The sequence below is a fragment of the Opisthocomus hoazin genome, chromosome 2 (assembly GCF_030867145.1).
Source record: "Opisthocomus hoazin isolate bOpiHoa1 chromosome 2, bOpiHoa1.hap1, whole genome shotgun sequence".
Taxonomy (NCBI): Eukaryota; Metazoa; Chordata; class Aves; order Opisthocomiformes; family Opisthocomidae; genus Opisthocomus; species Opisthocomus hoazin.
The window spans coordinates 18,676,064-18,698,032 of NC_134415.1; the positions used below are offsets into that span (position 1 = coordinate 18,676,064).

Consider the following 21,969-nt stretch of genomic DNA (forward strand, 5'->3'; position numbering starts at 1 on the left):
TGCATGTGTCCAGGCTTGGACAACTTTCTTCAGAAGCTTTCTGGATAGTTTTCTTTGTTTGGCTTACGAAGTTGTTTCACCCTGCTCTTGGGCTTTATCCTATCTCTTGCTTTCTGAAAACCAGTGTGCTTGCTCCTGACAGCAGTCTTCCTCTGTTGCTTGCTTTTCCCCTTTCTTTCTTGAAGGTATCCTCAAAGAAGGGTGGGAAGAAATGTAAGTCCTCAGCTTTAACGTCAAAGTAATTGTAGTTCACGTCTGTAGCTTAAGCTACAAACCTCTTTAGCTCTTTATACCTCTATGAGAATATGGAAAGGAAAGAAAGGCTGAGGAGGAGGTGTGCTGATTTCTGTGGAGAGTTAAGACTGTCTTTGAAACTGGCTGTTGCCGCAGCAGACCTGCAGGGCTGAAGGCTACGATATCTGCCAGAAGTAAAGAAAGAAGGCCTGACCTTGGGGCTGGTAAGGATTCTGAATGAAGAAATTCCACTGATTTCCCTTGTGTTGGGAAAATGACGTTGTGAGACTCCAACTGACAAAGATCAAAGCCTGCCAGAAGTGGCCTGAACATGGGATAGAGATAAACCTCTGAAAAGCTAGAGGTTACATCTTGCATCAGAGCTGCTCTCTTGTGCTGCTACATTGGGAAGCAGAAGCATGGTAGCATGTGGGATTGCCTTGCAGAACTAGCACGTAGACTGTTTGCTACTCATTCAAATTATGCAGTCAGTGCCAGGATCTCTGGGCAGAAGAGGAGCTGAGTATGGATATGTGAATATTATGTATGCAGGAGTAATTCAGCGGAGGTGAGACTGTAGACGAACAGGGACAACAGTGAGCTGATGTATGTGTGATAGTGAAGTGGGTTGTGGACTACTTACTCATTTTATTTCTTACCCAATCAAAATCCTCAGAGGGAACTGGAAAAACTGCTGGTTGGTCAGTTGGAGAGACTCGTGGCATAGAACGTCTGATAAACTGACTCAATGACTAACTAAAGAAATGGTTGAGGACATGTTTTTACTAAAATTCTTAAACTACAGAATCCTCTGAGCTCAAGGAAAGGGTGTACTGAAGCAAGATTAAGCATGCAGAAGGATTTTTAGCTTTACTGACTTCTGTGTCATCTATATATGCAGCTGTCATGGTACTAACTTCAGAGAACTGATATTGTCATCCCCTTTTCGGGAACCACAAGAAGACAAAACTCCCAGTCTATTTGTGTCTTGGTCACCCATTAGTTTGCTGTAACACTTGGCATCTGTCATAATATTTTCATTCTGCTGTGCTTCCAAAATGAAGAAAATAGTCTTTTTGAAAGAGATTTGGGGAAAAGCCTGATCGGATTCCTGTGGTAGTAGGGTGGTTCGTAAGTTGCTTTGCAGTCCTAGAGTAAGAAAATCTCTGATTCAACTTGACTTGCTTGTATTTCTGTAGTCTGCTTCCCTGGCGGAGAGGGACTGTAGGAAATCTGGGAAGCGAACTTCTGGATAAATTTGACAGGTACTTGTGTAAAGGGGGGGGAAGAGAGGGTATTATTGATCCTGCCAAATCTTTTGAGTCTAAGGTGGTAACATAACATTGTTAAAATGAAATATGGAGCAGCTAAGACTTGTTTGGAATATCTTGTTTTCAAGTGTTCAGCCTGCTTAGTCCTATGGAGAGCTCTAAAACCATCACTCCTGTATTAAAGATACGGAAAAAAAGAAAAAGCTAAGATCAACTAAAGTGTTAATGAAAGCTTCTGATTTTAATGGCTTTCATTCCTATGTCCTGCAACTAGATGAATACTGTCTGAGCATAACTTTAAATATTGCAGAAGATGGTGATGACTGTCCTCAGAGACTGAAAAAGCAGAAAATTCAGGTTTCACATTGGAGCTGTTTTATTTTTGCCTTCAAAGAAGCTGAATTAGCAAATGCAAGAGTGTGCAGAAGTGAAAACAAACACTGTAGCGCACTCATATCTGCTGTTGACTCTGGCTTGTAAGATCTCTTCTGGAGAAAGATGACCGTACAGCCTTAGCTACCAAGACGTCACAACTATAGCAGGCTATAGTCAAGTTAAGATGATGGACAACTAAATCACAAAAAGGAAGCCTGCAGAGGGTGGAAGTAGGACAGGTAGCCTGGGAGGAATACAGAGGAATTATCTGAGCAGCCAGTGATCAGGTTAGGAAAGCTAAAGCACTGATATAATTAAATCTGGCCAAGGAATGTCAAGGGCAACAAGAAAAGCTTCTGTAGGTATGTTGGTGATAAAAGGAGGACTAAGGAAAATGTGGGCCCTCGCTGGAAGGAAACGGGAGACCTGGTTACTTGGGATATGGAGAGAACTGAGGTACTCAACTCTTTTGCCTCAGTCTTTGCTGGCAGGTGCTCCAACCATACCACCCAAGTCACAGAAGTGATCTCTGGAAGTGGTAATGTCATCTTGCTCCTGCTGCCTGGGAACACAGCTCTGAGGATGCTGCTGCAGTAGAGTGTGGTGCCAGGTTTTTTCATTCTAGCTTGTGCCCCCTATAGATTTTGATGCTCAGGGACTGCAAGATCTTGCCCTGAAGCTTTGGATGAAAGAATGCGTTCATCCAATGTGGGCTTAACTTCAGGCAAGTTGGTTTAGTCCTTATTTGTCAACCTGTGTTGCTGCTGTGTTTCACGTGACCAAATTGTGGTCCCTGGGTAGCATCTCAGTACACCTTTTTCATTTGCCTTATTACTCTTTGTTCATTGGAATACTTCTCCATATTGGGCTGAGTTAAGACTCCAGCCTTTATGCAACATTGCTCCTGTCTTGTTTTTGACAAATCAAGCCCTTGGAATATAACACTTGGAAGCCATATGGGTTGAATGCTGAAAAGTGTAAGATCGTATGCAGGCTGTAAAATGCCACACTTAATCCAACCAAATAAATGTGAACTCTACTGTGTGCGCTGCAATACTGTAAAGATATTGTTGTACGGGTTCTGTCCTGTCTAGATGTGATAAACCCATGTTGTTATGTTACGCAAAGGTATACCTCTTTATTGCCTTTTATTTAATATTTGGAAGGAAAGCAGATGATGTCTGGAAAATGAGCTTCTCTGGCAGAACTTCCCTTGCATGCTCTGTTCTCAAATGTGTCATAACTGTTGATGAAAACGCTAACAATTTGCAGAGGCGCTACTTGTAACTGCCTTGGCAGAAGGACGGGTAGGCAGGAAAGGGCAATATGGCAGACAATGGGACAGTAGACCTTGAGCCACAGTGACAGTGAGCTGCCGAGAGAGGTAATTTGCATTAGCTAAAACCAAAATAAACTACTGTTCTCAATCAGAACTGCAAAAGCCACACAGATTTGATTGCATTCTTCTCTAGCAATCTCTATACAATGGTAGACGCAGAACCCAGGAAATGATACACTGGAGTCTTTGGCTTTGTGTGTGTTGGTGTTTTTTAAATAGCTTTGTGGTGATTGGTTTTCTAGAAAATCCTTTTTTTTTTTTTTTTTAACTGGAGGACAAAGTTTGTTTAAAACTAAGAAGTATAAATGGAAATGCATTCAGTGAGAGAAAGGTCTGTGAAGGTTAATATGTCTGCTTTAGTTAAGCTCAATAACAAGAAAAAAAACTTGTTGGAGGCATTGCAGTGATGGGATGACAAACTGGCAACTAGGTTTATGTTGCTGTAGGATTTATGATCCTGGAAAATACAGCTAACTCTCTACACCTTACCTTCTGATCCAGCACTGTGGCTCTTCAAGAAGAGTGACTGTTAAATAGTCGTTTCAAAAGTTGGGAGGAGCTTAACTTCTTTGGGACATTTTGGTGTGAAAGGTGAAAAGATTGAGAGTTTTTCTTGTATAGTGAAAATACAGGTTATTCACAGTGAAGTGAAGTTCTTTCCCTGGGGTTCTAATGAAGATTACTTTGTTATGTGTGTGTGTTTTGGTTTGGTTTGTTTTGGGTTTTTTTTGTGAAATACTCTTTACTTTTTTTTGTGCTTGGAAACTCGAATGTTGCATTTGCCTGGCTCTGTGGGACTGCAGGCTCTGTCTCTGCTCAGCCAGCTCTGGGACAGGACCATTGCTGGCTGTTGCAGAGAAACCAGTTGGTTATAAGCTTAAGAAACAGATCCTTTTAAGTGCACTTGGTTTGGTGCGTCATAAAGAACCCGCTTAACTAATTGCATTTTAAACCACAGCAAGAGGAGCCAGAAGTCCAGCTTTGACAGGTGTTCTTTGCTTTGTTTTGCTTTGGAGGCTTAGAGGCCTTCAGGAGGAGTCAGTTGCCCAAATGTAGGCATCTGGTGCTGCTACAGTATTGGAGAACCTGTGTGGGACTAGCAGATACGATGCAAGGTGCAAGGATTCCCCTGCACCTCTCCACAGCTGTGGTGGGAGACAAAGCAAGGCGCTTGTGCATGTGGAGAGGAACAGTAGGTGCCTGTGATCAGGCACTTGAATTCCTAAATCTTCTCTGCTTTTCAGCCCTATATATCCCTTACTGTCCCTGTGCTCCATTGTGGTAGCGGTGTTCCTCAGGGAACACCCAGGGTCTGTACTGGGACCAGTACTGTTAAATATCTTATTAACAGTACTGGGACCAGTACTGTTAAATACATTATTAAGGCCATAGATAGTGGGATTGAGTGCACCCTCAGCAAGTTTGCAGGTGACACCAAGCAGAGTGATGCAGTTGGTTTGCTTGAGGGAAGGGATGCCATCCAGAGGCACCTTGACAGGCTTGAGCAGTGGGCCCATGTGAACTGCATTAAGTTCAGCAAGGCCAAGTGCAAGGTCCTGCACCTGGATTAGGGCAGTCATCAGTATCGGTACAGACTGGGTGATGAATGGACTGAGAGAAGCCCTGCAGAGGACTGGTGGGTACTGGTGGACAAAAAATTGGACATGAGCTGGCAATGTGAGCTAGCAGCACAGAAGGCCAACTGTATCATGGGTTGCATCACAAGAAGGGTGGCCAGCAGGGCGAGGGAGGTGATTCTGTTCCTTCACTCTGCTCTGGTGAGACCCCCACCTGGAGTCCTGTGTCCAGCTCTGGGGCCTGCAGCACAAGAAAGATGTGGACCTGTTAGAATGGGTCCAAAGGAGAACTGTGAAAATGATCCAAGAGCTAGAACATTGTATGAAGCAAGGCTGAGAGTGCTGGGGTAGTTCATCCAGGAGGAGAGAAGGCTTTGGAGAGACCTTTTTGTGGCCTTTCAGTACTCAAAGTGGGCTTAAATAAAGATGGAAAGAGTCTTTTTATTAGGTCTTGTAGGGTAATATGACAAGGGGTAATGATTTTAAACTAAAAGAGGGTAGAATTATATTGAGGGTAGAATTATATTTCCTGTAAGGAAGAAATTCTCTACTATGAGGTGGTGAGGCACTGGATCTGGTTGCCCAGAGAAGCTGTGGATGCCCTCTCCCTGGCAGTGTTCAAGGCCAGGCTGGATGGGGCTTTGAGCAGCCTGGTCTAGTGGAAGGTGTCCCTGCCCATGGCAGGGGGGTTGGAACTAGGTGATCTTTAAGGTTCCTTCCAACCCAAATCATTCTATGATTCTATGTTATTACAACATTTTTAAAGAAATCTGGAGTTCCCCTTCCATTGGCATAGGCTACATTTTGTTTCTAAATCTGTAAGCATAGATCTGAAGCACTGCTCATCTTCAGCTCTGTAGCCTCCTCTGCTCCCACAACACTGCTCAACTTTGCTTTTGTTCCTTCTGCATGGTTTCTAGTGCTGCACCTTTTGTATCGGTCTAAAAATTCAATTTAAACTCTATTCTGCTGTTTTGCTTGCTCTGTTGTATAACTGCATCAATAAAAGTCCTCTTTAAAAGAGCACTTCACAAAACAGGTGTCTAGATTTGCAATGCACAGTAAAATCTCTTGTACAGGAGTCCTACGATAACTTAATTCTCATGAGTGCCGGCACACTGTCTCCCACTAAAGTTGTGGGATTGCTTTCTGCTCTCCAAGAGTTTGGAGTTAGTTTCTTTTGAATGTTGCATTTTTCTTCTGTGTCTCTGCATAGTTGTTCAGTAGTTTCTTCTGTCATGTTTATGTCTGGCTTGTGTAATAATCCTAGACAGCAACATTTACCAGAACAGATGAAAGACATTGTAATGAAAATAACATTTTGTGGTAACAGTGGCTGTCAATCTAAATATGTGTCTACTTTAACTGTAAGCATATGGATTCATGGGTCCGACAGTCACCAAGAAGGGAACTTCTTTCCAGGCTGCAAAAGCTCTTCACAAGGCAGAAAAACTCTGCGGGTAAATGTTCTCATCCCAGGTCTGTCCATCACTGAAGACAAATAATAGTATAACCCCTGGAACGCAGGTTTGTACCACGTATTCAGTCTATCTTACCTGACCTACAGGGGTTTGATGTTATTTATGTATTCATGTCTCTAGAAGATGATGCTTAATTTTGTAGCATGCTGAAATATTAGGCTGTACTTTATTCCCTTTATTTTTGAGACTGCATATTCTGCAAGTTGATTTAGGTGTTAAAGTTTGCTTTGACAGCTGTGTCTCTGAATGCCAAATACTTTGCCTTGATCCAGAAAATGTTAGGGGCCAAGAAATATTATTCTCATTGAAATGCACCCTGTCAAAACAAAAATTTCAGGGATGAGAAAACTGGTCCATTTGAAAGCACGAATGAAGCATCCCAGGACAGACCTGGGATGTCTGATCCTGGAGTGGAAGCCCTTGTGGTCAGGGCTGAGTTCTCCTGCCTGTTCAGACAGCTTATGTATTTGGAACAGTTTGTGGAACAGTAAGTCAGCTGAACTGGGAGCTGCCTGCGCCTTGTCAACAGAAGTACAGAGAGCAGGAGTATGCCTCAAGTCAGTTTTGTTTTTGTTCTTTAAAATGCCCTATTTGAGACTCTGGGCAGAACTCTTCTGCATTTGGAAATCTACACTTCTGAATCTTCTTTAGGAGATGCATATGCTTATCCTTTTTTCCTTAACCTAGCAAGAACGGGTTTTAAGAATGAGGGGGGGGGGGGGGGGTGATGTTTAGTACCCTGTGCTGTTGTAGGCTACTGTGGGACTGAGCACAGCCAACCCTTCCTTCTGAAGCTGCGCGAGTGTGCAAAAGAGGAAGAAAAAGGCGTGAGAGCAGGCAGGCCAGGATGCGGGACCATGTGGTGCAGTGGTTATTTTCAGCTGAGAGAGAGGAATCCTGAGATTCAGACTCTGATTTAAAACAAGGACAGAAAAGAAACAACAATAAACACCACCAAAACTGCAAACAAACAAAAAAGTCCACGCGGGTATTTTTATACATATTCCTGCCTTTAACAGTAATGGTGTTTGTTGTTTCAGAATGCTCTTTGGATGGGCTGAAATACTGTTTTGAAGCTTCTCAGGCAGAGGATGAAGTGGAATGGGGGGGAATCTTGTGTGTTTTGGGAAGTTGTTGAAAGCCCAGTGTTACTGTTCAGGACTGGAGGTGTGCGATCAGTGTGGGCTGAGCAGCTCTGAAGAGACAGGCAGAGGAGTGCTCTTCTGGGCACTGATCGGCTGTAAGTGCCTGAGGAGAGCTTGCTCTTGCAGCTTTGAGCTCAAAAGCTTGATGTCATGGAACCTGAAGTCTTAATAGAGTAACAGAATAGAGAAGTCTCCATGGTTAAGACAGCTGGTGAAACACTGTTTTCAAGATTTTCCCGTACTGGAGTCCTGGGACTTTTTCTTGAAGGTCTTGTAAGTGCTAAGCTGCTGCAGCCTAAGAGAAAACTCAGCTGGCAGATGTCCCCAGGGAGTTTCTCGCTGAATCCAGTAGCCCTTTTTGTGGGAGCTCATAATTTGCTACTTTTCGCTAGCAGGGAGGATGCTGAAAGGTTTCTTTTTCTGGTGCTCTTGCTCTACTGAAGTCATTAGTTCATTAGTAACTAAGGAACAGAAGCATTTACAGGAAGAGCTCCTAGAAGCTGGCAGTAGACTCTTCTCTGAAAGAAAAGCTGTTTTGATCCTGTTTGTTTTTTTTCTGAGGGGTGAGAGGCTTGTCCAGAGTGATCCAGCTGCTGGTGAAGCATCTTGTAAAATGTGGCTTGGGAAGCATCATTAATGTTATCTCATCTGATCAGTCAAGCAGCCCTACAGAAGGGACCAAGAATGACGACTTTACTTCAAAGGGTCGCTTAGTCCTGCATCATGTCAGATGACTACATTAAACTTGAAAGTGGGCAATGAAATATTGGAAGAGTATGTGATATTTACAGAAATCTGGGGGATGTCAGATGTGCTAAAGTATGATCTCATCTTATGATCTCTGGAAAGGATATTGCTCAGGTATCTTCAATGATACTTTTCTTGTGCTATCTGTAGTAGAGACAGTACTTATTTTTGATGTACCTTCTCCTGTGACGTACGTGCAGTACTTGGAGTAACCTTGCCAGTAATTGATTCAGATTAGCTCATTACACAAGGCTGGATTAAGTACTTATAAAATCAGGTTAAATTTCATCTCTTTGGGGGAGTGAAGGGGAAGTTCAAACAATAAAGCCTGCGTCCATACTAGTGCATTTCCAGATTCTCTTTTGGTTTTCAGGAAGCATTATGGTCAAAGGACTGGTCCTCAACAGGATTGCATTGTCATGGGCTGAACAGTGGGTCAGAGGACTCAATGTTAAATTCAGCGTTGGGTGTTTTGGTTTAGTGTTGTTTTTTTTCTGCAACACGTAAAGAAAGGTAACTGTTGTTACAAACTGGTGGTTAGAGCATCAACGCTTGCAGGACTTTTTTGAACAAATTTATAGTGACTGTTGACAAATTGGATCTTGACTGATGAGCTTAGGGAGGTAGTAATAACATCCTGCCATTCATATGCTTTCTTATTTACTTCACATTAGAAGTGGAAAAAAGTGATGACAAATTGCAGGGGGAGGTAAGTTTGTTCTGTAAACAGCTAGCCTTGTTGCAGAGTGGTGCTGTGCTACAGTCTCTGTTCTTAAGCTTCTGTTCCCATAGGTGCTGTTGTGGCAAGCTGAAGCATCTTGTTAGGTGGGAAAGTGCTTTCCGGAAGGTGGTTGTGTTTAAGCTCCACATGAATTAATTCATTTAAGTTTGAAACCTGGTTCTTGGACAAGAGGAGTCTTGTCTCAATAAATGTGAGGTGATGCTGGGTCACAGCAAAGCTTTCTGGGGTAGCAGTGTTGTGCTCTGCCCAATTTGGGCTGTGAACTGAGGACAAAACTGTCTTGTAAATTCAAGCTGATGTCCATGCTGTGAATTGAATAAAACCTGTTAGGTGGCCAGCTTAGCTGCCAGTCAGTGTTGGTTTGTATTGATGCAGACGTGTAGCTTATGCTGACATGTCAGGTGATTTAATAAGATCCATATTATACAGGGAAAACATCAAATCAGAATGAGCATAAAGGTAGTAATGTGCAATCTTCACCTAGCTTGGACTTGATTGCTGTGCTGATTCTGAGCAGAATAGCCTTGAAATAAGGTGAGGCACTGGACTTTTCAAAAAGAGTGGTAAAGTTTAAAAGCAACTCACTGATGCTTCTGAGATAAAAGGCAGTAAATGTAATCTGAACCCTCCTCTCATGTGGTAGATATGTTCTTGTTATTATCCGAGGGAAGAATAGCAAGGCCATACCAAAGTGTGGTTCAGTGTCAGGTTGCCTAGCTTTTGCAGACTAAGATTAGCATTTTGGAGGCCCCAGTGCTTGTAACATTGCATATAAGCCTTTAGCGGCAGGTTGAAGTCTTGCTTAGTATTCTGAAATGGTAAAAGCATGAAAAAGCTGTAATGTATGTGTTTCTATCCAAAAATAGACAACCAAAACCACAAGAAATACAAATGTAACAAGGAATTTCTTATTCTGTTGTATGAAAGACCTTTTATATGGTGATGGAAGAAGATAACTCTAGGAGTCACTGGCTGTTTCTGAAGCTTTGAAAATTCTCCCTTCCAGTTGGAATGATGCTGTTTGCATTTTGTCTGGTTGGAGCCCCCTGCAGGCTTATACTCTGTGTGCTCAGGTTTTGCTGGGTTAGAATAGTGCTTTTGTAGCATTGATCTCATTGGATATGTGTGGATGCTGTTTTTGTTGCAGCAGGAATAGTTTCAAAGATGTTGAAAAGTTATTAAAATGCTTCCTTTTACTGTAGAGTCTATGAAGACAAATGATGGCTACAGATAGAGGCTTCCCTATATAGGTGTTAAGGATTTGTAAGGAAGTCTGTCTTCAGGCTGTGAAATGAGCTAATTTATAATGAAGTGCAATTAATCTCTAGTGATATACGTACACTGAAAGGCTCCCAGTCTCTACATTCTTGCCTGTTTTAATTTTTCTGCATCCATTTTGTTACTTAGGCAGCATTACCTCCTTAAAGTCCTTCATTCATTCTTGCCTTTTGACTCCTCCTCCTCCTTAAACAGTCAGCTACGTTTCCATCCTCTTCTCCTCCACTATCCTTCTGTGTAATGTATTTTCAAAACAGCAAAGCTACTACTGTTTTTCTTTCTGTGGTTGTGTATAACTAGGGGGGGCACACACCAATCCAACAGCTAAAATGCAAGGACCAGTGCCTTTAGCAACAATAATATAGTCCTGAGTTTAATAAAGCTATTTGAACTTCTGCAACTTGCTCCAAATTTTGAGTACTGGCTCAGGAACCTTGTGCTCATATACGTGCATGTAGTGCTTTGATGTTGCAGAAGGAATTAAGTCACTTTTCAAGAAAATATAGTATCTCTTATTTGAATAACTAGTCACGTTTTAAATCGGTGGCACTGTACAACTTGTAGTTCTTGTTCACATGGGACAAAATCTCTGGGAAATGGAGATTAGCATATATTAAATTTAAGTCAATTTGTCGGATAACAAAATGCGGTATTTAGCTGAACTAAACTGTTGTGTAGAGAGAAGAAATTATGTAGTCTTGATTGTCTTATTGCAACAAACTATAGATAATAGAAAACTGTCCACCAAATCAGTCATCTCCGCATCATTAGGCATGTCTATTTTACTCTTATAGTTTGCTAATCGCCTTGTTAGGGTTGTCTTCTCACATCATGAGAAACCATTATAAATAGAATTTTTCTACTTTTTCATTAAATAAAGGGATAGAGGATTGCTTTTTTCCTAAGCTGTGGTTAAAGCTGGTTATTTGTGTATTAACGAAAGCAAGAGATGGAAACTTGATTTAGAAGAAAATACTTTAAGACTTGTTGACTCCAAAAATTTTATTAGTGCAAGCAGTTTTAGGATTTTTCCGAATATTTTGAAAGGTGGAGCCTGGTTTCTAAAAGAAACTGTATGCATCTTTATCTTGTAATGATTTTAAAAGCTGAATTTGAATGAACTTGATGTGGTCATCTGCATGTACAATCAATAGGTACTTTTTGGGAAGATGTGTGATATTTAGTAGTGTCTGAAATTAGCCTCTGAAATTATTCTGAGTTATAATTTAAGAGTTCATCCTGAAAATGTTCCTTCCAATTTATTAATTAAGGTATTAAGCTGGTGATGAGAGGGTGGTGAAACAGTCCTGGATAACTTCAGTAACCACCCTTGTAAAATGAAGACCTTTTAAACAATGCAGAGCCTGAAAGTTAGTTTTTAGACACTGCCTGTGAGAAATTTAGGTTTGAAAGTTGTTCTCTCTCCCTGTACTCCAGTCATCCATCCTTGTTCAGGATGGCATTTTAGTTTGAGTTACTCATTATGTGCTTCTCTACGCACACCTGTAGACCTAATTTAGGTGATGATGTTTTCTTTCTCCTTCATGTATGCTGAGCATAGATAGCTATGCTACAGGTTTGTGTGCTTCCGTAGGCACATGGGGTTAAAATTCAGTAGGATGCATTGATTTTACACTAGGGACTTTAGCACAGACAGACTTTGGCAGCATTTATTGGCACAGATAAGGCGATTTAAATCAGGCACACAAGGGTCAGAGTTTCAAAGATCCACAGGCTTGTGCTTGTTTTGACTTCAGGGGGAGGTGGCTAAATTCTTCTAAAATTATGGCCATGAGGCCATAGCTACAGTTAAGTTGCATGTCAATATAGGCAGTTATTCTTGAAACACAGCGTAGGTATCTACTGAACATAGTCATTCTCATCACATGTACAAGATCACATGTACAAGAGCATCTTTGTAACTAAATGTAGCGGCTTAATGCAGGCAGAAGCACCATGCATGCAGTGTCTTGTTTTTTTCCAAACACTTTTTTTAATTGGAAGAATACGAGAGAAAAGGATTTTAGAAGTCTGTTGTCCAAAAATGCCAGTTCTACTTCTGTTCTTTTATGCCAAGGTGATTGCACTGGTGTCTAAACTTTAGGCACATTGGTGGTTGTGGACAGCATTCAGTCTGGCTTTCCTGGAGTGCAGTATAGGTTTAAAATGACTTCTTGGTTTTCAGATAATCCTTCCTGTGCCCTGGCTTCCTTCTAACCATCTAAGAAAGGTTTAGAAGCACAAATGGAAAATAAAAATAAGCAGCTGAAGCTGTGAGGATAAAATTACAGGGGTTATTAACCCTCATGCTTCACTGAATAAACTGATCGACAGCTGGGATTAAATGAATTTTGCTCCACTCAGTGTTAGTGTTGTACCGTGAGGTTCATGCTGTTGACTGTACATGAGACATCCATGCTGGGCCTTTCTCTGGAAAAAGAATGCTGAGTTAGCTGTATCATTCATCACTTAAAGCCTGCTAATTCTGACATTTGTTATTCAATTTATATGAATGTGGAGAGGGGAGAGGACTGATGTCTCTTTGCTTAAATGCCGTAAGCTGGGCCTCTGAGCCAGGTGAGGCATCTGCTAGGGTTGAGCGAGCAGCCAGCACTAAACTTGTGCAGTTCAATAACAGCTGATTTCCTTTGTGCTCAGACTGAGTTGGTACATACTTTTGCCCTGCCCCTCGTATTTGGGGTAGCTGAGAGTGGAACCTGCAGCCTGTCAGACTGTGCAGGAAGGAGGTCCTTGCTCTTTCTGAAGTTCCAGAAAAAATATCCTGGATGCAGGGAAAAGCTGTTGATAGAGCTGAGCTGGAAAAGCTTTCATCCACGTTCTGGAAGAATGCTTGGGGAATATCTGCTGAATACAGTGAATGAAGTTTGTCTCATTTAGGGGCTAGCAGAAATACTGATGTTGGAAATAAAACCTCTCTAAATGGACTTGCTGCTGCTGTCCCTGTCTTTTCGCAAGGTAATAAATCACACAGTTGAGGCATGTTCAAGAAAGCAAGGCTAGCTCAGTTTGGGTTTTGGTGAGAACACAGTATAGTCATTTGTGGGTTTTTTCACTTCCTCATGGTACAAATGGAAAGGGATTTATTTGGTTGAAATCATGCAAACGCATAGCAGCATTTTGTACCCTTTATGATAAGCAGTGCTGTTCTGGCTTGTGGTAGTCATTTTCACACCTACCTACTCGGACTACATGAAAAATACACAGGTTAAATCCCTTCGTTGTCTGAGACTTGGATTTCTCTTTCAGAGTTCCGATGGATCCCTCTCTGGGGTTATGCAGAAGTGGAAGGAGTATCAGCTCCAATGCCTGAAATATTTGTATGAGGCACCCCCCGTTGCGTCAGGTAAGCCTGCGTGGTAGGGAGAGGATGTATTATTTTTTAAAAGGCATGATAACAGTAGCAAGGGAGTGATTATGAACTTGAAAATACTTCTCCAGCTTACTTTCCAGTGCATTTCTTCTTTATCCCATTTGCTTCCTCCTGCTCTCTGTGGGACTCTTCCCTCTGCCAAGGAAGCATTTTATAGAACAATTTCAGTGTAAAGATGTTAGTCTTCAGGTCCAGAGTGTTTTGCAGCAGCAAGCGATGGCTGTAGCACATCAAAGCTGCACACTAATGTAATACTCCTGCAAATTTTTTAGGGTCAGGGTTGAGAGAGCACACAGGTGCTAGGAAATCTGGGACCATGCTGTTCCCATTGACCTAGCTGTTTGCAGGCCTTAAATTCAGTATAAATTATTTTAAACATTGTAAAATGCTGAAATGGCTTTAAAAAGAATAGTGCCGTAGTGAAAATGAGAATGCAGCTTGTTTTGGCAGTTGAGCTGCTGTAATGTGCTGAGAGCAGCTGCAATGTGCCAGCATCGTGATGTTGAAAGGACACTGATGACTTGTCAGTGACGCTCACAGCTGGACACAGTGCGGCCTCTCCTATGCTTCAGTGCTTCTGTGGCACGTTGAGAAAGATCGGATGGGTCTAAAGTTGTATCTATGAAGAATGACTTCAAAACTGTTCATTTTCCTTCTCTTAACTGTATTACTATGGCAGAGTGAGAGCAGTAGCTGGTGACAACAATGTCAGGGAAACATTCATCTCCCTCCGCTCCATTATCCTGCTGAGCAGTTGAGTGCTGTCCTCTAAGAATGACAGTTTAATAAATCTGAAGTATTCTCATGTTGATTAAGCTGTAATGCAAAGTTATGGTTGTGTGTGGGTATTTCGTTGATGGATCTATGTATTAGGCTAGACTTTCCAACTGCATGACTGTAAACCATTCTCAGGAATGATTATCTACAGTATTCATTGCAGAAATTATTTTAAATTAAGCTGAGACACATAAGGGTATAAAAGAAAAGGTGGGAATGGATCACTGTTCGTTTACCTTTTTTTGTCCCTTGATTTAGTCAAGGACCCGAATCTGTTTTTTGGTTTCCCCTGAAACAACAGTTTCTTGCTGTGTGGGGATAAACTCTTTTGGACAAATAAATCTCGTTTAACTCCACATCAAAGCTTCAGTTGCATAATGCTGTTATGGCTGAAATGCATGTGTCTGCTGCGTTTTATCTTCTGCTCTTCAGTCTCTTCCTCCCTGCAGTATTAATACAAGGCAGTGGCATGACCCTCGCTTCCATCTCTCTGCAGAAGGCAAGTTCTGCAACAGAACGTTTGACAACTATGCCTGCTGGCCAGACGGACTGCCCGGCACCTACGTGAATGTCAGCTGCCCCTGGTATCTCCCCTGGGCTAACGCAGGTGAGAACCTTTCCTTATAGGCACAGCTTGAAAGCAACCCTGTTTTCCTTGCGCAGTCTTGGCAAGGATAAAATTAGCTTAAATGGCTATGAGCACAGTCAGTTCTCTGCAACATAAAAGTGAGAACGGGGCTCAGTATGATATGCTCCTTATCTCCATTTAGCAAGAGGAAATGAAAATGAGAAAAGACACTGTTAAGGGTTGCATTTAGCTTAGATTTTTGTGCTCTCATCTGGTTTTGCTGCTTGAATAGTGCTGAGTATTAATAAAATAGTACTGTGGTGCTTGTTGAAGACTAGCTAACAATAATGGTGTAGTTTGAAAGCTAAGATAAAAGTAGCGAAGTTAGATGAGATCATCCTGTAGTAGATAAAGACAAAAAGGTCTAAAGTGAAAGTATTTTACACTGCTTCCTGAGAAACTTCTCAGAATGCTGCAAGATGACGGTGTTGTCAGTGGTTGCAAAGACTTTTTTTTCTCTCAAGGACTGAATGTCACCTTTAGATTTTACACCCTTATGTATGTGTACACCTGATGCCACTTGAAGGTAATGTGTATTAGATCACTTTGTCTAGTATTCTGTCTTTGAAACCAGTGGCCTGTACAGCTGCTTCTTTGTGAAGAACTTACTATGGTTTGAAGTCGAAGGTAGCTAGTTATTAAACTGTTTCATTTCATGTGGTGAATTGGCTTTGGCCCTTGTTAAGGGACAGAGGATACTGGTTGACAAGGATATATAAATCTGACTGCTGAACATAAAGATGGTTTAAGTGTGGAGTACATGTTGTAAGCGCTGGTATGAAGGGATATAGGGAATGAGAAAGAAAAGAAATGGGATGGTCGGAAGATACTTAGATGTATTGGGTAATGTGGGACCTGAGGATGATACAATTGGTATGGAATGAGGGTTGGAGATCATACTAGTTCTGGCTGGGATGAAGGTAGGCAGCCCATGTGGTGCTGTTTGTATTTGTGGCTACAAGTGTTGATAAAGCACCAGCTGCACCATGCTTGCACGGATCAGAGCTCTCTCTCTGACCCATACCCTGCCCAAGGCCAGTAGGCTGGGGGTCTGTGGGAGCCTGGGAGGTGACATAACTGGGACAGCTGACCTGTTCTGACCAAAGGGATATTCCCTACCACAGGACATTGTGGTCAGCAGTAAAAGTTCAGGGAAGGAGGGGAAGAAGGGGATGGAGGAACTCATGGTTATGGTGTTTGTCTTCCCAAGTAATGGTTACACATGCTGAGGCCCTGCTTCAAGAAGTGGCTGGACATCTGCCTGCTGATGGGGAAACAGTGAATAAATTCCTTATTTTGCTTTGCTTGCATGTGCAACTTTTGCTTTCCTTAAACTGTTGTTATCTTGAAGGTGGGGGATGGAGGGAAGGAATCCTCCCACCAAAATCAAAATGTCATCACAACACCAACAAAGGTGGACAATTTACACACAGAATAAAACTCTGCCCCTCGTTCCCTCATTGATTTACAACCACAAATGCTTTCTGGTTATTCCCCTCTCTGGTAATGTCCAGTCCCAGTTTTGCCCATTACCTCTTCCAGATACTGTCTTAATCTTGACCAATGATGAGCTCTTTGGTCTTATTTTCTTCTCTATCCTGTTGAGGTGGGAGAGTGGCTGGGTGGGTGTTCAGCAGCTGGCCGAGGTCAACTCCTCACATCACCATGGTATCTCCAGGGGCTATGAGCAAGTCTCTGTGCTGGTGCCTGCAGCACGTGGCCCCCTCTGTCTTCTCTGCTCTCAGTGCTCGCAGGACACTCTCTCACACTTTTTCCTCACACCTCACTGCCAGGCAGTGTTTGGCCCTTTCTTACCTATATTTCCCCTGAGGTGGCACTATCTTGGCTGAGGGACTCAGCTGTGCCCTGCAGTGGGTCCAAGGGAACTGGCAGTGTCCAGCACAGGGCAGCTCCAGCCTCTCCTCACAGAGGCCACCCTGCAGTCCCCCGCTGCCAGTACTGAGACACAACCACCCAGTGCCCTTGGAAACCTGAAGTACTTAATGGCTCTTACTGTTGGGTAGGAGAGATGCTTGGAAGTGTACAAATTTGGTGATGGTGGTGGGGGGGGAAATGTCAGGTCAACTATCAAAACCCTGTAACTTTCTGTCTAGCTTTAAGCTGGTCTCAGAGGTAAGTCCCTAAAACAAAATTCCTGAGTCTGGATTGCTATTTTCACTTTACCTTGGTGCATCTTTTATACTAGGGTTTCAAGGGAAGAGATGGGAGCCAACATTATGGTGTACTGAGTGGTCAGGGACACCTGTGGTGTGTGCAGGAGAGACGATCTGCTCCACTCTTTCCACCCCTGTTCTCTGGGGTCCTGCTGCCACTTGGTTGCCTCTCTGGCCTTGCCTGCTTTCCTAAGTGACCTGCATGCTTTGGCAGTTTTATTCCTGTCTTGTTTGTGCTGAACATCTGTGCTGGGGTGGCTTCCCTCCCCCCCAGATGTATTGCTCTGTATTCTGCCAGGTGAATATTATGCTGCTGTGTATGTATTTGACTTCTGCACATCTTGTGTATTATCTCAGCTGTATTGGTAGTAACTGCCAGTTTGATAACCTCTGAAGTTAAATTACTGTGTGGCTAATCCTCTTCAGCTTATTAATAAAGATGCTACGTTTTTAGAATGGGTAAACAAGCTTTTATAAATGTATGAAATTAATATTTATCTCATATTAACTGACATAAAATTATTGGATGCTGCATAATTTTTTCCAGTAATGCTAATCTTTCTCGATATCTATAACTCTTCACAGGGATTAAACTTCTTTCCCCTAAACCTGTTTACTTGCAGACTTTAAGACCCTGGTTACAGTGATTTGACTTCCAACTGCTCTTGAAACATCGCTGTTGGAGAGAGCCAAGGTTTAAAACAATACTGCAGATTAATAAATTATTGGAATGCACAGTATCTGTCATACTTTTGGAAAGAAGTTTTTTAAAAAACTAATTGTCCTGAAAACAGTGTTTGTTTTGGTGAAAAGAATAGCAGTATTTTGTATAAGCCCTTGCTAGGGAGGATTGCGAAAGTACTGCAGAAAGGCAGTAAACCTCTGGACGTGTTCCCTTGTTGTGCATACTGTGCATATACCTCAATCTCTGTTTTATCAGCGAGGAATAAGAACGGAACAAGGAGGCCTTTCATTGTCTAATATAAAACAAGAAGTTTGTATCTGTGCCAGATATGCAATTTAGGAGCCTGAATTACCATGACCTTATACTACTTTGTGACATCTTGAGGAGTCATGTTCAAAGTGAATGTTAATAGGCTGCCACGGTGAAGAGGTAACATCTTTATCATGGAAGATCTAGAGCAATAGGAAATTGGACACCCTATAACTGCTAAAGCATGCTTATTACTTGTTCTTGTGTAGTCCGCTACTTGGAATTTGAAATAGATTCTAGCACTGCAGGGCTTCCATCTCCTTACCTGTTGAAAATGGAGGAAAGGAAAAGATGAGACCGTGTTTTGGAAGTACCTTCAAAACGTGTTCAGTGAAAGTCATCATTAAGTATGAAATGCTTCAGCCGAGCTTAAGACTGCTGTTTCTTTGATTAGGAGTCAGGTTTTCAAGTGCTTAAAAAGTTCGCTTGGGGGCTTCACACCATACCCCCAGAAGTCCTCCGTGGGCAATAAATTGAAATGCTTGAAACTGAATACTGCTTATGGTGGGGTACTGGAACGGTGCAAGCATTGAGTGTAAGTATCTTTGTGACCTGGCAATTTCCCTAAAAGGTATAGAAGAGTTGGAAGCAGGGACAGGTGAGCCAGGAGGCATATAGAAACACTGATCATTCAAAGATAGGATTAGGAAAGCCAAAGCTGACCCGCAATCTGACAAGTGGTGTGAAGGGCAACAAAATATTTGGATCCACTACTGAATGGGACAGGAGGATGTTCTGACAAAGGGTGGGGAAATGACTGAGGTACTCACTGCTGCCTTCACTATGGCCTTTGCTGGTAAAACTTGCCTTCAGCAATCCCAGGCCCCTGAGATCCATGGTAAAGTCTGGAGCAAGGAAGACTTACCCTTGGTGGAGGAGGATCAGATTATGGAACACTTTTATGCAGGACATACACAAGTCCGTGGGACTTGGTGGGATACACTAACAAGTGCTGAGTGAGCTGGTTGATGTCATTGTGAGGCCACTCGATTATCTTTGAAAGGTCATAGCAATTGAGGGAGATTCCTGAGGACTGGAATAAAGGAATTGTCATCACTATCTTCAAGAAGTGCAAGGAGGAGAATGTAGGGAACTATAGATGATTGGCCTCAGGAAGGTAATGGAGCAAATAGTCTTGGAAACTGTTTCTAAACACATAAAGGACAAGAAGGTGATTGGGAGTAGTCAGCGTGGATTTATGAAGGTGAAATCATGCTTGACAAAACTGATAGCCTTCTATGATGAGATGGCTGGCTTGGTAGATAAGGGGAGAGCAGTGGATGTTGTTTATCTTGACTTTAGTAAGGCTTTTGACACTGTCTCCCATAACATCTTCATTGACAAACTGATGAAGTGTGGATTAGACAAATGAACAATGAGATTAACTGAAAACTGGCTGAGCTGCTGGCTGCGTAGGGTTGTGGCCAGCAGCACAAAGTCCAGTTGGAAATCTGTCCCTAGTGGTGTACCCAAGGGAGTGGTAGTAGCTCCGCTACTGTTTGACATCTTTATTGATGTTCTGGATGATGGGAGTGAGTGCACCTTCAGCAAGTTTGCAGACGATACAAAACTGGGACGAGTGGCTGATGCACCATGTAATTGTGCTGCGGTTCAGTATGACCTTGAGAGGCGCAAGAAATGAACTGATGGGAATCCTGTGAAGTTCTGCAAAAGGAAGTGCAAAGTCCTTCCTCTGGGGAAGAATAGCTGTATGTGGCTGGCTGGAAGGCAATTTTGCTGAAAAGTCCCTGGAGGTCCTGGTGGACACCAAGCTCAGTAGGAGCAGCAATGTACCCTCAAGGCAACAAACATCAACAGCTTCCTGGGCTGTGTTAGGAAGAGCATCACTAGCAGCTCGAGGGGATGATCCTTTCCCTCTACTCTGGGGGTGAAGACACATCTGGAGTGCTTTGTCCAGTTCTTGGCTCCCCAGTATGAGACACGCATACAGACATACTGCAGCAAGTCCAGAAGACTCGAGGGATCTTATCAATGTGTATGGTCACAAATTGAAATGCAGGAAGTTTCCTTTAAATGTAATTATTTCACTGTGAAGTTGGTCAGGCACCTGGAACAGGTGACCCAGAGAGGTTTTTGGAGTCTCTGTACTTGGAGAAGATGATCAAAGCTTGACCGGACGTGGACCTGAGCAACTTGCCCTGGTTCACCTCATTGTGAGTAGGGGAGTGCACTGGGAAATCTCCGGAGTCCCCTTCCAGTCTTGGCTGTTTTGTAATTCTCTGTTTCTGTTATTTTTTTTTTTTAAGATGACAAGTCTCAGTAATTCGTTCCTGTCAGGTGTTACAAATCTCCATTGGTTCAGCCAGAATGGGAGATGGGGAAAAGAATTTGCAAGGGAAGGGTTTGTAATGCTGGAGCTTTCCCTGATCAATTACAGGTTTTGTAAACTTTTAACAGCTTTTATTCTCGTTCATGTCCCACTCTTCTTGTCCTAGTGACTGTCAGTCTTGAGCCTGCCCTTCTGTAAATCTCAGCAGGAGACGTAGCTCAGCAGGTTGCTTAGCAGAATGGCAAGCCAAAAATTATATGGAGGACTTTTTACCTGCTCAGCAGGTGTGTGCTGTGTCACTGGTCCAGCCCCACATGCTGTTAGCAGGTTGTTGTCTCTACTTGTTGCCACAGTGGTGCTCACTGAGGTGTAACTTACTTCTTGCTTCTTTAATGTGACAGCTTTGGAATCGCTGCCTGAGGGTGTGGGTTCATCAGTAATGTTTTCTCCAGGTCTGCAGATTTCTTGTTTAAGGTACAACAGCAACTGTAGGGAGATGGGAATCTGCTCATTGAAAAACTTAAGAATAAAACTGGTGTTCTTGGTGCTGTCTGTCTGTTCAGACTCGTGTGCACGTGGAGACTCAAGACCAGTCTTTCACTAGACAAATCCATGGAGGATGGGCCTGTAGGTTTTTTGTGCTAAGCAATGCGTGCAGTTGCAAGGTTTTGTCCAACAGTATTGCTCACCTTGTGATGGCAACATTTGTCTTCTGCCCCGTTTTGAAAGTGCTGTTTGCTAAGGTGGCCTATAAAGTACAGCAGAGACAACCAATAACTGTCTGGCTTGTCTGTCAGATCTCTCTAGCCTGAAACTTTTTTCCTGTTCTGCCTGTTGTGTGTGTGTGTGTGTGTGTGTGTAAGCATCCCTGCCAAACTGAGTATTGGCATGCTGTCTGCAAGGATGGACCCTTTAAGAGCTGGGACTATGTCTCTGATAGTTGGTTAGAAGAAAGATGGCAATATTAGGCGAAGATTTTTATGCTCAAGACCACGTATTCCTATATTGCTACAGACTTGCTTTGTGACAGGCAAGTAAACTAAAACTGATTTTTTTAGAGGAATTTTGTAGCTTGCACTGAAGTACTGGGCATTGAGTTGTCAGTGCGCTTTTGGGATGTAGCCCAAAGGCTAGCTTATTACTTGTTTCTTCAGTGGCACTTCACTGCTGCCTTTTATTCCATCTAACTGCTAAATAAACTCAGCATTTCTATAGCTGTGCAGCAAAATAGATTGAGAATTTCTTTCCTTTGAGCTCCCTGCAAGTGCAGAGCAGTTTCCTGATTGGTGTGATTGCAGCTGTATTAGCATTTATCTACTTCAAATGTACTGATCGTTATAGTGTTGCCCTAACTCAACAAGAAATCATGAAATAAGGATATAGGTATCTGGGTACTCCATATCACACTGAAGCCAAAGGAACTGAGATTTAGAGTAGCCTCTGCTTCAGTACAAGTTGTCAATACAACTGTTGTCACTGAAATGAGATGTAGGTGGCTCACAGGTCTTACAGCACAGTGCAGGATT

General features: G+C 42.6%; 1 protein-coding gene across 1 annotated transcript in view; it reads left to right on the forward strand.

Moving 5' to 3' along the window:
- The window catches only part of GLP1R (glucagon like peptide 1 receptor), a 96,576-nt gene that overhangs the window by 27,839 nt on the left and 46,768 nt on the right, over nucleotides 1–21,969 (forward strand). Inside the window, 2 exon segments of the mRNA XM_075444297.1 lie at nucleotides 13,457–13,553; nucleotides 14,854–14,964. Coding sequence (XP_075300412.1) covers nucleotides 13,457–13,553; nucleotides 14,854–14,964 — 208 coding nt within the window.